The following is a 12,500-nucleotide window of genomic DNA, read 5'->3' as shown; positions in this document are numbered from 1 at the left end:
GTGTGTGTGTGTGTGTGTGTGTGTGTGTGTGTGTGTGTGTGTGTGTGTGTGTGTGTGTGTGTGTGTGTGTGTGTGTGTGTGTGTGTGTGTGTGGAACCCCTCTCTGCAGCAGCACTACATGGACAGTGGTGTGTGTGCACGTGTGTGTGTGTGTGTGTGTGTGTGTGTGTTGACCTCCTCTCTCTCTCTCTGTCTCTGCAGCAGCACTACATGGACAGTGGTGTGTGTGCACGTGTGTGTGTGTGTGTGTGTGTGTGTGTGTGTGTGTTGACCTCCTCTCTCTCTCTCTGTCTCTGCAGCAGCACTACATGGACAGCGGAGTGCCGTGCGTGCTGGTCAGCAGTAAGGTGGACGAGGCGGAGGTGGCGCAGCAGTACGGCATGACGCCGGCCGAGTTCTGCTACAAGCACCGGCTGCCCCCGCCCATGCCCTTCACCAGGCACCACCCCGACACACGCATCTACTCCAAGCTCGCCTGGGCCGCCATGTACCCGTACGTACACACACACACACACACACACACACACACACACACATATATACATGCCTTACACATGCCATACACACCTGTAGACACACTGCATACACACACCCACAAACCTTGACGTGCAGCCACGATACTCACACACACACACACACACACACACACAGACACACACACACACGCGTATATATACATGCCTTACACATGCCATACACACCTTTAGACATACTGCATACACACACACACACACACAAACATTGACGTGCAGCCACTATACACACACACACACACACACACACACTTGTGTACACAATTGTATGCAACAGTATAGCCATACATTATACTTGCACACACAGCGATGTGTGCATATGTTCAAAGCTGTCCTGAGCTGCTATGTGCCCATATGTATGCATGTAATGTACACAAGCACCCAATTATCTACATACCCATGAACACACTGAAGGCAAAGACTGACTGCTCTGCTTCAACCCTCTCTGCTGAAGATCTTGAAGGGTTTTGGTTTTGATATGGTTACTGCATTCAAGCTGTATTTTTTTTTTTTTTTAAATAGCAAATTGAAGCTCTATCGCAGTGCCAACAATAATCTCCAGTGTTCCAGAAAATAGTCCTTCTTGATGAAAATTCAACATATGTCTGAGATGACATAAATACGAGACATCTGTTAAAATGTCCTTCTGACCAAGGACATCATCCTGTCTTAAATTGCAAGCCCTTCATTCTTCCCCCATTTATCATCAGATCTGCAAGGAGTTCCTACTTCTGAAGCATTCTTGTGTTTCCTACCATCCTCAATAAGCCCATCAGATTTCCCACTTTCCCCCAGCATTAGATAGCGCTCGCTTATTTTGCTAGGAGCTAGTCCAGCAGCCATTCCAAGCATCACTGGACATGTTTCAGAACTCTCCATTTCAGAAGATCAGTTCACCATCAAGAAATGTGTCTTTGTGGTATTTACCGTTCAAAGCCCTACGATTTTCACCGAGGCTTGTTAAGACTAACTCAATAATTGTGAGGAACGAGACAATTTCATGGAGTTAGTATTTCACCCTCCTTGAGTCCTCTGGAGTGAGCCAAGCACCAGAGAGCAGTTGGAGCGATGTGAGGCCTGTTGTTTATTTTTCACTCTTGTTGGGGCGTGTTACGGTCCAGAGGAGATCGGTGGCGCTGCCTTTGTAGTTAAGTGTTTCTGCAGCTGTCTGCTCCCCAGTGAGGTGTAGGCTCCTGATCAGATATGGCTTGTTGTTGTGTGTGTGTGTGTGTGTGTGTGTGTGTGTGTGTGTGTGTGGAATGCATTGCCTCTAGCGCCCTCTGCTGTTCTGTGGTGGAACGGTAGACAGTCTGGTCAGATGTGGTGGGACGGCGTCCACTTCACACGTTCTAATATTAGAAACGATGCATTAGATTTACATCAAAGCCACACACACAGACACACTCCCAGCATCCTCGAGGCCCAGTCTGACCCGCTTTCTTCCCCTGTGTGTGTGTGTGTGTGTGTGTGTGTGTGTGTGTGTGTGTGTCCACAGGCACCTGAACGGTTCGGAGATGAGCAGCACCTCCTTCTGGTTGCGGGTGGCACTGGGCACTGCCATGGTCACCGTGCTCGGGTTCGCCCTCTACAGAGCCCTGAACCGCTCCAAATAACACAAGTCCTCTCCTCTTCCTTCTTCTCCTCTCTTCTTCCTCGGTCACTCCATCCCTCTCTCTCACTCCATTTCTCTTTTGTTTCTTTACCTTTTCTTCCTCTCCTTTTTCCTCCTCTCTCCTGATATTGCTTCCCATTCTTATCTTTCCCTCTCTCCCCTCTCTTTTTCTGCTCTCTTTTTCTTTCACATCATTGTTCTCTCTCTTTCTCTTCCTCTCGCTCTCTCTCCCCCTCTCTCTCTGCCTTACTGCGCTGAAAAGAGGCTAAACCAAGCGCTATTGTCGCTGTAGTGCAGGTAGCCATGGTTACCATTGTGATGAGTACCCTACAGCATGGACGGGACGGGCATTTTCAACTTCCGTACTTCCTCTCAAACATAAACACATATATATGCACACACACACACACACACGCACACACACACACACACACACAGTGTTGGCCACCGCCAGCAAAACAAACTTTTGACCTCCAACCTGACCCTTGGCCTCCGGACTGGACAATGCCTTTGCCAAAACAGAAGACTTAGCTCATCAACATATCTTCGACTGGAATATGAGATTAGAAGTGTGTGTGTGTGTGTGTGTGAGAGAGACTGAGAGTGTGTTTGAGCATGTGTGTGTTTCTGCTTTTCTTTTTGCCTGCATCAGCAAAATGGACAGTCGCTGAATCTTTTTGACTTGTAGATGGGGACCGGATTCAATATCACCATTTCACACAAAGGTCAAACTTTATGGAGACCAAATAAACCACAATACTGGATATGTAGATATGTTTATTGTGTGTCGTCTGTCTGTCTGTCTGTATGTGTTTGTTTGTGGTGGGCTTGTAGCGGTATACATACTTTATGATCATTTGGACCTATTCCTGGCTAAATCTGCCATCTCTGACTTACACGATATGATATACAGTGAAAGCATGAGGTTTGTCTCAAATGTCAAATATATGAGACAGTTACACCATGAAAATTCCATACTGCTACAGCCCGTGTGTGTGTGTGTGTGTGTGTGTGTGTGTGTGTGTGTGTGTGTGTGTGTGTGTGTGTGTGTGTGTGTCCGCGCGCTCCCATCAGTATTGTGCCTTGAAAGTTAAAAGTGTTCTCAATGAAGCTAGCTTAATAGGTGTATTTGCCTAATCAATATGAGCCTTTAATTCACTCCGTACAGCATGGGTGTATTTATTGATTAGTACTTTACACACCAGTGGGCACTAATCCTGCCCCTGAAAGAGAGGAATCTCTCTCGTCTTCCTTCCTCTTGATCATGAGTTGAACATGTCTGTCTGATCGATCCCATTAAAGCCTTTACTAACAGTCCAATCTGATGATTTGAGTCACCGTAGTGAAAGAGCTGAGCCTGATTGACAGTAGCCTAGACTCCTGAACTGCACCTCAGCGCCAGACCGGACCCCCGACGTAAGTCGTAAACCAGTAATGTGTTGGAACTGAACCGGGCCCTTGACCTGCCCTGGTGTGGATGTGGTGAATCAGACCATATTTGGACCTCCTCTCAACTAGAATTGGGCCAGAGCAGCAGTGGAGTAACATCTGCTTCTATGGGTCAAGGGTCATCTTGTTTTCAGTTACTGCCCTGAAAAACACTGATTACGTTACAAAAATATACAAAATACACAAACTTTTGATTGGCATCTTTATTTAGTTGCTGTAGACTACTGGCCATCTTGATGCCTGTGGTTCTAGGTCCAGAAGGCAGCTAGAAGCCAATAGTGTCTTTGCTCCATCCCTGCAGAGCTGTAATCTGTCCAGACTATAATCCCTGTTAAGGAGCCATGCCCCATGCCCATTGATCTGTGACCGAGTACACTAATGCCTTGATGCTGAGATTAGGGAGAGAACATCTGCAGGATGACCTTGGATTGGCTCTCTGCCTCCTAGAGAGATCTGCGTCACATATGATCTAAATGGTCTAGTGCTGTCCCTAAGCACCAGCCTATGTGACTCTATGGTAACAGTATCACACTTTAACTTTTGATCCTGATCTTTAGTCATGTGCTGGCATGTGTATTGCAATTCCTGACACACACACACACACACACACACTGAAAGCTGAAGAGACATGTAAAGTCATCTTGTCATGACTAAGGTCATACTGTCAGAGAGTGCCTGTGATTTGGCATTTGTTTCAGTCAGAGTTTTTCCAGAACTATGAATGTCAGCGCAAATCCGCACCAAATGAGTTATTTTCACACGTCGCTGGTTGGTTATGAACGGACAGTGAGATGTAACATATATTTCTGAACGCAAGAGGGCAACATCCAGTAACATAACTCATCACTTCGCTGTTGCGCTCAAAGGCGCCTGGCGCGGACTACACTGTAGAGGGGCAAACTAAAATGAAATTTCGATTCGGTTTTTAATAGATGATCATTTACTTTATAACGACTTTACAACCGGGTCCCGTTGTTAGAAAAGTTTATGACTCGTGTCCAGGAAGGTATTAGTAGACTAGTGGACATCCCAGGTCAAGGTGCAAGATGCAGAACAAGAGTAGCCTAGGCTAAATCGTAAAAAAAAATGGGAAAAAGTTCGTGCACTTGAAATCCTTCTTCTTGGTTTATTTTCTTTTCTTTAGCAAAGAAAATGACGTTTCGACCGGTGTGGTCTTCAGATTCCAGGAAGGAACAGACTTTCATAATGTTATTTTATTGCCAATGTGGAGCGTGACTGCTTCATTGTTGATATGATCTCATCCACTAGTCTTCTGTCAAACGAGAAGACAGATAATATGTCTGAGAAGTTTGTAGGCGTGCTCATGAGATGAGAACGTTAATGTGTAGTCTAGTTGGTCGTAGCCTACTGCAGACACGTCTGTAATGGAAAGCTTTTGGTTGTTTAACTGGGAAATGTGGTCAATTCTATCATCCGATGTTGATTAATCATGGGAAAACAGACTAGATATATTGTCACCTCATTTAATCAAATGCCCTCGTCTCTTAGGCCCTACTCCAGTTCACTGCAATAATAGTGATTTAATTTTCCATATTATGAAAGGCTCTCCTATTCCCTAGCTTATGATTTAGCCGACAAAGGAAACTTGAAACAGACTAACAGAGTGATGATCTTGTGGGAAAACTCTGCTTAATTAATGTGTAATAAATCATAATGTTGGATAATTTTAAGGGGATTGCGACAGAAACTTTGCTTCATGCAGTCAGATGTTGGCTTACCTTCCTGATACACTTTACTGTCATGTTGCTTTTTTAGCTTTTGAAACATGACTTATAAATTGTAAGCCTAGCTGTAAATCTGGCTGTAGTCATGTCTCATCATCAGATCAAAACAGCATTGTGTTTTTTTTTTAGGCTATTATTATTATTATTATCAACACAACTGGGCTACACAGCAGCCATTCCATTCAATACAGTCATTCATGTGGTGTGTCATTGAAAATCAGAAACTCAACTTAGTGCAGTAATGAGATGTGTCCCAATGCCATATTCCATATTTCCCACGTTCTTCTGGAGGCTCCCAAGAGTGACCAGTCTGAACTGCCTCCACGGGCGTGTCCAGCATATAGGAGTGTTATGGAGGGCACTTGTCTACTTACCAATCAGCCGCCCCAGGGCTCCCTCACAACTGCTAATGACACAATTAGCACAGACAAGCCCACATGCTGATTGCAATAACACTGCAGCCTGGAGAGGCCTGTGCTGACACACAAGAACAGTGCAAAAAGGTGACGACCTCTATCGCTCACTAGAGGTTGCAACTTGTATTCACTAGTTGCTAGTGTATTATTGTTAGTGTATTTCTCTCTCTCCCTCTCACTCCCTCTTTCACTTACTCTCTCTCTCTCTCTCTGTCTCTCACACACACACACATATTTTATTCCCAAAGGAGAATTTGTGGCTGGACTTGTAAAGGGTTGTCTGTTGCCAACCACTGTGTAACCTGACACAACTTGAGTAGTTTTGCAAAGATAAATGGAATAAAAATGCAGCATCTAAATGTGCATGCTTAGCTAACAAGCCTAAGAATATATAATTCACAATAGAGTGCCTATAAAAAAAAAAGCACCCCTTGCCCCCTTAAAGTGACAGACCTAAATCAACAGCAGTCCAGCCAAATGGTGCTAGTCTGTTCTCTCTGGGGCCTGAGTGGCCAGGAGATCCTCATCTCCATCTGCATCTACATCTCGTTCCTTAGCACTAAGCTTTACTATCCCCTCATTCCCCTCCCAGCAACACCCCCCTCCCCCAAAACCATGCTACCCAGAGCTCCATATGTGTACCCCTCAGCCAGAACAGCCCATACAATCAAACATGTGCATGCATGCTCACACACACACTACCATACACACACAAACTTGCTACATACATCATTTCAGTACCCCCCTCCCCCCCTTATGTGTCTTACATGTTTTATGTTTATATGTCTGTATAATTACTATTGTTCATCTGTATAATTGTTACGTATCCACAATAATGTTGGTAAATATTTTGAAATGGGTTTTGAAAAAAGAAATGGTGCTAGTCTCACAATAGTGAAATGGAGATCACCTGAGTCCAGTGAATGAGTATAGTAATATAAAGACACGTGTCTGGAAGGTCCCGCCAATTAATCAATATTCCTCGCTACAATTCCACCATGAAGACAAAAGAACACGCTAAACAAATCAGAAAAGGTTACTGAAAAGCATAAATGAGGGGATGGATGCAGGGGACTTAAATCCATCCTTATGAAATGTAAGGAATATGCAAATATATAGAGCAGGCAGTCACCACAACCTGTTGAGTGACTGTTGAAGAAGAATGCTGGTGGGGAGGTCACCAAGGCACCTGTGGCAACCCTGAAGGGGTTACAAGCTTCAGTAGCTGAAATGGAAGAACCCGTGATGCATACTCCAACCATTGCCCCAGTTCCTCACTAGTTAAGGGTCCATGGGCGAGTGGCAAATTTCATATTAAAGGCGCAGTCAGGGATTTTACGTGATTTGAAGCCCAAAACATGTTTTGTCACTTTCAGCAATCATCCTCACGACCAGCTGCCCATTCCGTGATTACACTGTAAAAAAATATCGTCTAGTCTGTAGGCAGCCCAGGCTCTGAAAATTGGAAACAAACAAAGAGGGGGCAGCCTGCCACCAAACAAAACAACACCCTGCATGGAATTTCTCTGGGAATACTGAAGGGAGGGGATGAGCTACCTCTCTGCCATTTTTTGTTTGGTCCTTGGTTAAAATTAAATGGGGTTTTTTTATTTCTAAACACCATACTGTATAAAGCATTAAGCCGTCCACGTTGGCCAGTTAGTGAAACTCCTCTGGGCAAAAAAAAAACAAAACAGGAACAGAGGTGTTAAACAATAGTGGTCTTATGTAATTCATGTGAAGACATGTATTATTCATATTCTATGGCATTTTGATGACCTGGGAATCTCCCATGCACGCGTCATAGGAATTTCTCTGAAGGGATTCATGTTTTACAATCTAGATGACTCACGGGCGTCGGAAGCTCTGGGATTGATTCACTAAAATGAGAGAGAAGGGAAAAGAAAAAGAGAGAGAAATGAGAGAGAAGAGAAAAAGTCAAAAAAAATAGTCCAATACTGCAAGACTTGCACCTGTGTGATGATCTTTGGTCCGGTGGGAACCCTGTGAGGCGGGTCACATGACCAGAGAGCCCATATGGTGTTGTGCTTTGACCTCGGCAAGAACAATGAGGAGATCGGAACAATCAGAACAACAAGGAAAACCAGGGGCCTCTTCCAGCAATATTCTGCACGTGTGTAGTTGGCTTGCACACATCTCTCTCTCTCTCTCTCTCTCTCCCTCTCTCTCTCTCTCTGTCCCTTCTCTACAGCCCCATTTGGGAAACTTTACTGCCATTATTTAAAGCATTTTTGTCTCGCCAAAGACAAATGCATTTCAGCCAGGGATACTGTATAATGCATGATGCATGCTGTACATAGTATTTATGGAAGACAGTCAAGAAACATCTAGAAGATCTATCTCTCTTTTTTTTTCAATCTATGAAATACATGCACATTCCTTAACTTTTTCCACCATTCCTCACTTTGGAGGTGGGACATTTTCAAACCCGGCCTTACCCCATCACCCCAGCGGAATGGGAATGTTGAAATATAATTTTCGCATTGTGGTTCCATGTTGCCTTTCCTATATCTCGGTCCCCTGGATCTGATGTTTGTTTACTTTTTATGGGCCTGTGTATAACTCCTGTGTCCGTTTGTGGCTATTTTGTTTTGAATGTATGGTTTTCACCATCAAAAAAGAAAGACATGAACAAAGATATGCACAAAAAAGATACATTTCCTCCTCCCACCAGTCATGTCTCCAATCCCCACTAGTGGGGCCCACTCCACACTTTCAGAGAACCACCGCTTTAGAATAACCCTTCAAAGCTGTCTCACAGCTCTTGTAGACCATTAAGAGTTTTTGAGAAAATATTTCTGTTCCTTTTCTGTTAACCTTCTAAAAGACCAACATTTTTTTTTCCAGTCCAAAAATAGAGGGAAGACTTCAGTCATTAATTATATTGTCACCATTATCAATGGCTTATTTATCAGATCAGACATTCCAACAGGTCTAATAATATAGGCTTATATATATATATATATATTTTTTTTTTTTCAAATTGTTCAAAACTGAGTCTTTCCCTGTAGCAAGCATAACGTCAGGGGACTGAGTATTTCGACAGTGTATTGTGTAACTGGCCTCGTCTTAATCAATAGTTCAAAAGTTCACCTGGGTAGTTTACCCATTGCTACTCTACGACAGGTCGGATCAGAGCCGGTCCAAAGCGGAGACTTCTATATGGGCATGAGATTAGTTGTAAGTGTTTGCATCAGACTAACAGTAGAGGTGACGGTAGGCCTCCTGGCTACTTTTCAAAGGAGAAAAAATAGAAGGGCGGAGAGCGGTGCGCATGAGCGTCCGAAGGGCGGACACGTTTCGGAATGTGTATAGTAGTCTGAAAGGGCGGAGCTTCTCCAATATGCTCAATTCGGCCTGCTCATTTTAATTACCAATTTGATATGATGAGAGACTATCAGTAGCCTACACTTAAACCTCTGCTTGGTGAAGCACAATACTATACATAATATATTTCCATTAAAGTCTTTTGTTGTTTAAGGTGTGTGCAGCGCATGCATCTTTGGGTATATCTGCGCAGCACCCGAATGACCCTGTCGCAAGAGCACATCGATTGTGTGACCGCAGGGCTTGAAGGGGAAGAGGGCCAGTGTTGGTCACTACCACCTTCGTTTTTCTCTTAGAATAATATTTCATCCTGACATCTAATGCACGCGCTCTCTTGCACATCCTAGTTACACACATGCGCAGAATTCAGGTAGAAACCTAAAGCTGCGCTTTTACACGTTCCACGGTGTCTGCTCCATAGCGACAGACCCCCCCCCCCCCCCAAACACACACACACACACACACACACACACACACACACACACACACACACACACAATAATAATAAAAATATAATAATAAGATACACGTTTAGAGAAGACAAGAAAGTTGATATTTTTATTATGGTACAGTATAAAGGAGTTATTATGTGTAAAATAACTGGACATGACAACAGATAAACATGATGGTAAAACTTAAAAATATACAACACGCTGTCCTTCCAGAGAAAAGTCTCAGTCAGGTGTCACGAGCGTACTTAAACAATTCACTCTAACAGAGTAAAGTAATGCACCCGTCGTTTTTCAGATATCCTCGTCGAATGATTCACTTTTTTGTCTGTGGCATGTCAGCATTCTTAACAAAAACGGCTGTCAGGTCGATTAGCGCTACAAGTGATACAGAAGATGATATAATAAAATAAATAGTTAGGGCAGTAGTGTTGCCATTAACATATTCCAATTCAAGATCCTCGCTTTTTCCGGATCTAATTATCACAACGTAGTGCAAAAGTGGTGGAGAAGAAACGGTAAAAAGGTCGTATTTTTAGTCCGCACAAGACCATACAAAAATAATTACAGATACCAAAACCTCCTCAAAAAGTCTATTTACACGGTGTGTTTTGTCAAATGTCCGTCAGTGAGCCTCATCAGCAATTTAAGTTCACTTCTTTTTTGCGCTTTTCTTTGCTGCTGTCTTGGCTTTGGGTTTTGCCGTTTTCACTTTTTTGGGCTTACTCGCCTTAGCTGGCTTGGCCACCTTCGTCTTCTTGGCCACTTTTTTGGGCTTCGCGGGCGCTTTTTTCTTCTCAGCTTTCTTCACTTTCTTTTCAGCCGGTTTGCTCTTCTTCGCCTTTGCGGGGGACTTCGCCACCTTCTTGGGCTTCGGAGCCTTCTTGGGTTTGGCCGCAGCTTTGACAGGCTTCTTGGCTTTTGTGACCGCTTTGGGCTTGGCAGCTGGTTTCTTGGTGTCCTCTGCTTTGGCCAGTTTGAAAGAGCCGGAGGCACCGATGCCCTTGGTCTGTCGAAGAAGTCCGGTCCCCACTAGCCTCTTCAGGGCCAGTTTGATCTGAGAGTCCGCGTTGTCACCCACTTTGTAGTGGTTCTTAATGTACTTGGCGATGGACTGTCGGGAGGCTCCGCCACGACTCTTGTCGGCCAATATCGCAGCTTTGATCATCTCAGAGTATTTGGGGTGCGAAGCAGCCTTTTTGGGGGCTTTCGCCTTTTTGGCTTTCTGCGCCGGGGCGGCTGCTGTCTCTGCCATGTCGCTGTTTGGATGAGTTCGTTTCAGGAAAGCTGTCTCAGTGTTCCAAAGTCTGAAGTCCTCCAATTTTTTTCTTTCAGGAATAGGAAGGATTAGTGTAAATATCACTGCCGACTATTTCTCTATAATCCCCTAAATTAGCGAGATCCTCAACAATACGAGAACTCCAGCGATACGCGCTGTGTAAGTGTATATTATTCTGCCGGTGCGCCCATAGACAATATCAAGCCTCGGCGCGGACGTGATTGAGAACACCAACTGCCAGCAGCTGATCGAGCAGGCTCCATGAAACTCGCGCGGGTCGGTTTGTGTTTCTTCTTCCTCGAACTAGCGCTAAATTTACAAAGCTGGGTCACACACGGTTCCGTCGAACCGTGTCGGTTAAAAGCAGACACTTCAGGCTTCACGGGCATACCCGGTTCCGAGGAGAATTCGCTGACCGATAAACTTTTATTCCTTGAAAACCCACCCGAAGCAGCGCGCGAGGAGATGGATTTTGCAGAATTCGTGCGAAATTGACCCAAAACAACGGAACCAATACCCAAACCACACCATGCACGTTAAACCCGAATCAATATTCCAATGAAAACGCGCCGTTTGACGCGTGCATAACATCATTTTCGTTTTTAATCCACCGTTGGAGTTTGCCAACTAACACAGTCGGGCAGGCGATTCGATGTGACGTGCTCCAGATTATTTACTGTTAAACCTTTTATAAATTAAATGTGAGTGAATGAAAGTTGCTCGTAAATGACAGTACGTGTTGGTGCATTTCTCTGGGTTTGAAGAGAATCAGTGCGTTTTTATTCCAGGGCTGTAAAGAGGGAAACTAGTGTATAAACAAGTGCGTGAAAGGCTGCCTGCAGCCGGGGCAACTCGCTGCTAGGAAAGTTGCCAACATCTCAAAGACCTGATACACCGTCCCTAACACACCGGTACCGAGGAAACAGTTAGACACATGAACAGGTCATTATGTCTGTGTCAGGTAGAGGGCTACGGCTGAGCCACGATGAAAATAGTTTGCGCCCACAATATCGAAGCGATCATTTAAAACACGGTGCGCGCTCCACATTCTTTTGTTCAGTGGTCGTCTGACGGAGAAGAAGGGGGCGCGAGGAAGAGATCAGATCTCGGCTCGTTCTCCACCGGGCATTTCAGAATAATCAGAGGACACGTTTCGTACGTGATGTATTCTGGTTTTCAAGGGGACTCGCTGCATATTTACAGCATTTTCTGACAGAGCGGCCAGACTCCTCTCCTGAACGCCATCTTGAATCCCTGAAGATCACCAGCCTATAGTCACTCCACTCCGCCTGTTATGTCATAGAGACAGTATAACTGTTTTGTCATGGTCGTAGCTTTATTCAATTCATTAATTAAGTCAACTAATTGAAAAGTTTATTGTATCTGAAGTTTAAACTGAGGCCCAATAACTAGGCAGGCATTGTCTCCTTTGCCAGCCCCACTAGCTATGATATTTGATCAAGGTTGAAGATGATGCGCTGATTATGTTTGGGTTTTGAAGTTTGCACTTGCAACGTGTCCACAGCATCGTGACAGAGAGAAATCCTCTATGTGAGTGAACTCACACACAGAGACGGATAGGCAGATACATGCACACAGAGAGAGAGAGAGAGAGAGAGAAAGACACACACAATATACAAATTATGTATAAATAAACCCTGTGTCTATT

The 12,500-nt window shown here is 44.4% G+C and overlaps 2 protein-coding genes across 3 annotated transcripts in view; one reads left to right on the top strand and one right to left on the bottom strand.

Annotated features, from left to right (window-relative positions):
• The window catches only part of rhot2 (ras homolog family member T2), a 13,678-nt gene extending 10,769 nt beyond the window's left edge, over positions 1-2,909 (top strand). The window contains exons 18-19 of one of the 2 annotated variants that reach the window (XM_062525612.1): positions 303-493; positions 2,029-2,909. In XM_062525612.1, the coding sequence (XP_062381596.1) occupies positions 303-493; positions 2,029-2,146 (309 nt within the window). In that variant the 3' untranslated portion in view covers positions 2,147-2,909. Of the gene's footprint in view, positions 1-299; positions 494-2,028 lie in introns of both variants that reach the window. The other variant, XM_062525611.1, reaches the window with a different exon arrangement.
• A 6,724-nt stretch (positions 2,910-9,633) lies between these two features.
• On the bottom strand, positions 9,634-11,007 carry LOC134069613 (histone H1.0). The gene has a single exon (XM_062525610.1). The coding sequence runs from the start codon at positions 10,805-10,807 to the stop codon at positions 10,205-10,207; it is 603 nt and encodes a 200-aa protein (XP_062381594.1). The 5' UTR covers positions 10,808-11,007; the 3' UTR covers positions 9,634-10,204.
• Between the last annotated feature and the right edge of the window lie 1,493 nt (positions 11,008-12,500).

The sequence above is a fragment of the Sardina pilchardus genome, chromosome 22 (genome assembly GCF_963854185.1).
Source record: "Sardina pilchardus chromosome 22, fSarPil1.1, whole genome shotgun sequence".
In the NCBI taxonomy this organism is placed as follows: Eukaryota; Metazoa; Chordata; class Actinopteri; order Clupeiformes; family Clupeidae; genus Sardina; species Sardina pilchardus.
The sequence above is the reverse complement of the archived record's forward strand: the minus strand, read 5'-3'. Positions and strand labels throughout refer to the sequence as shown.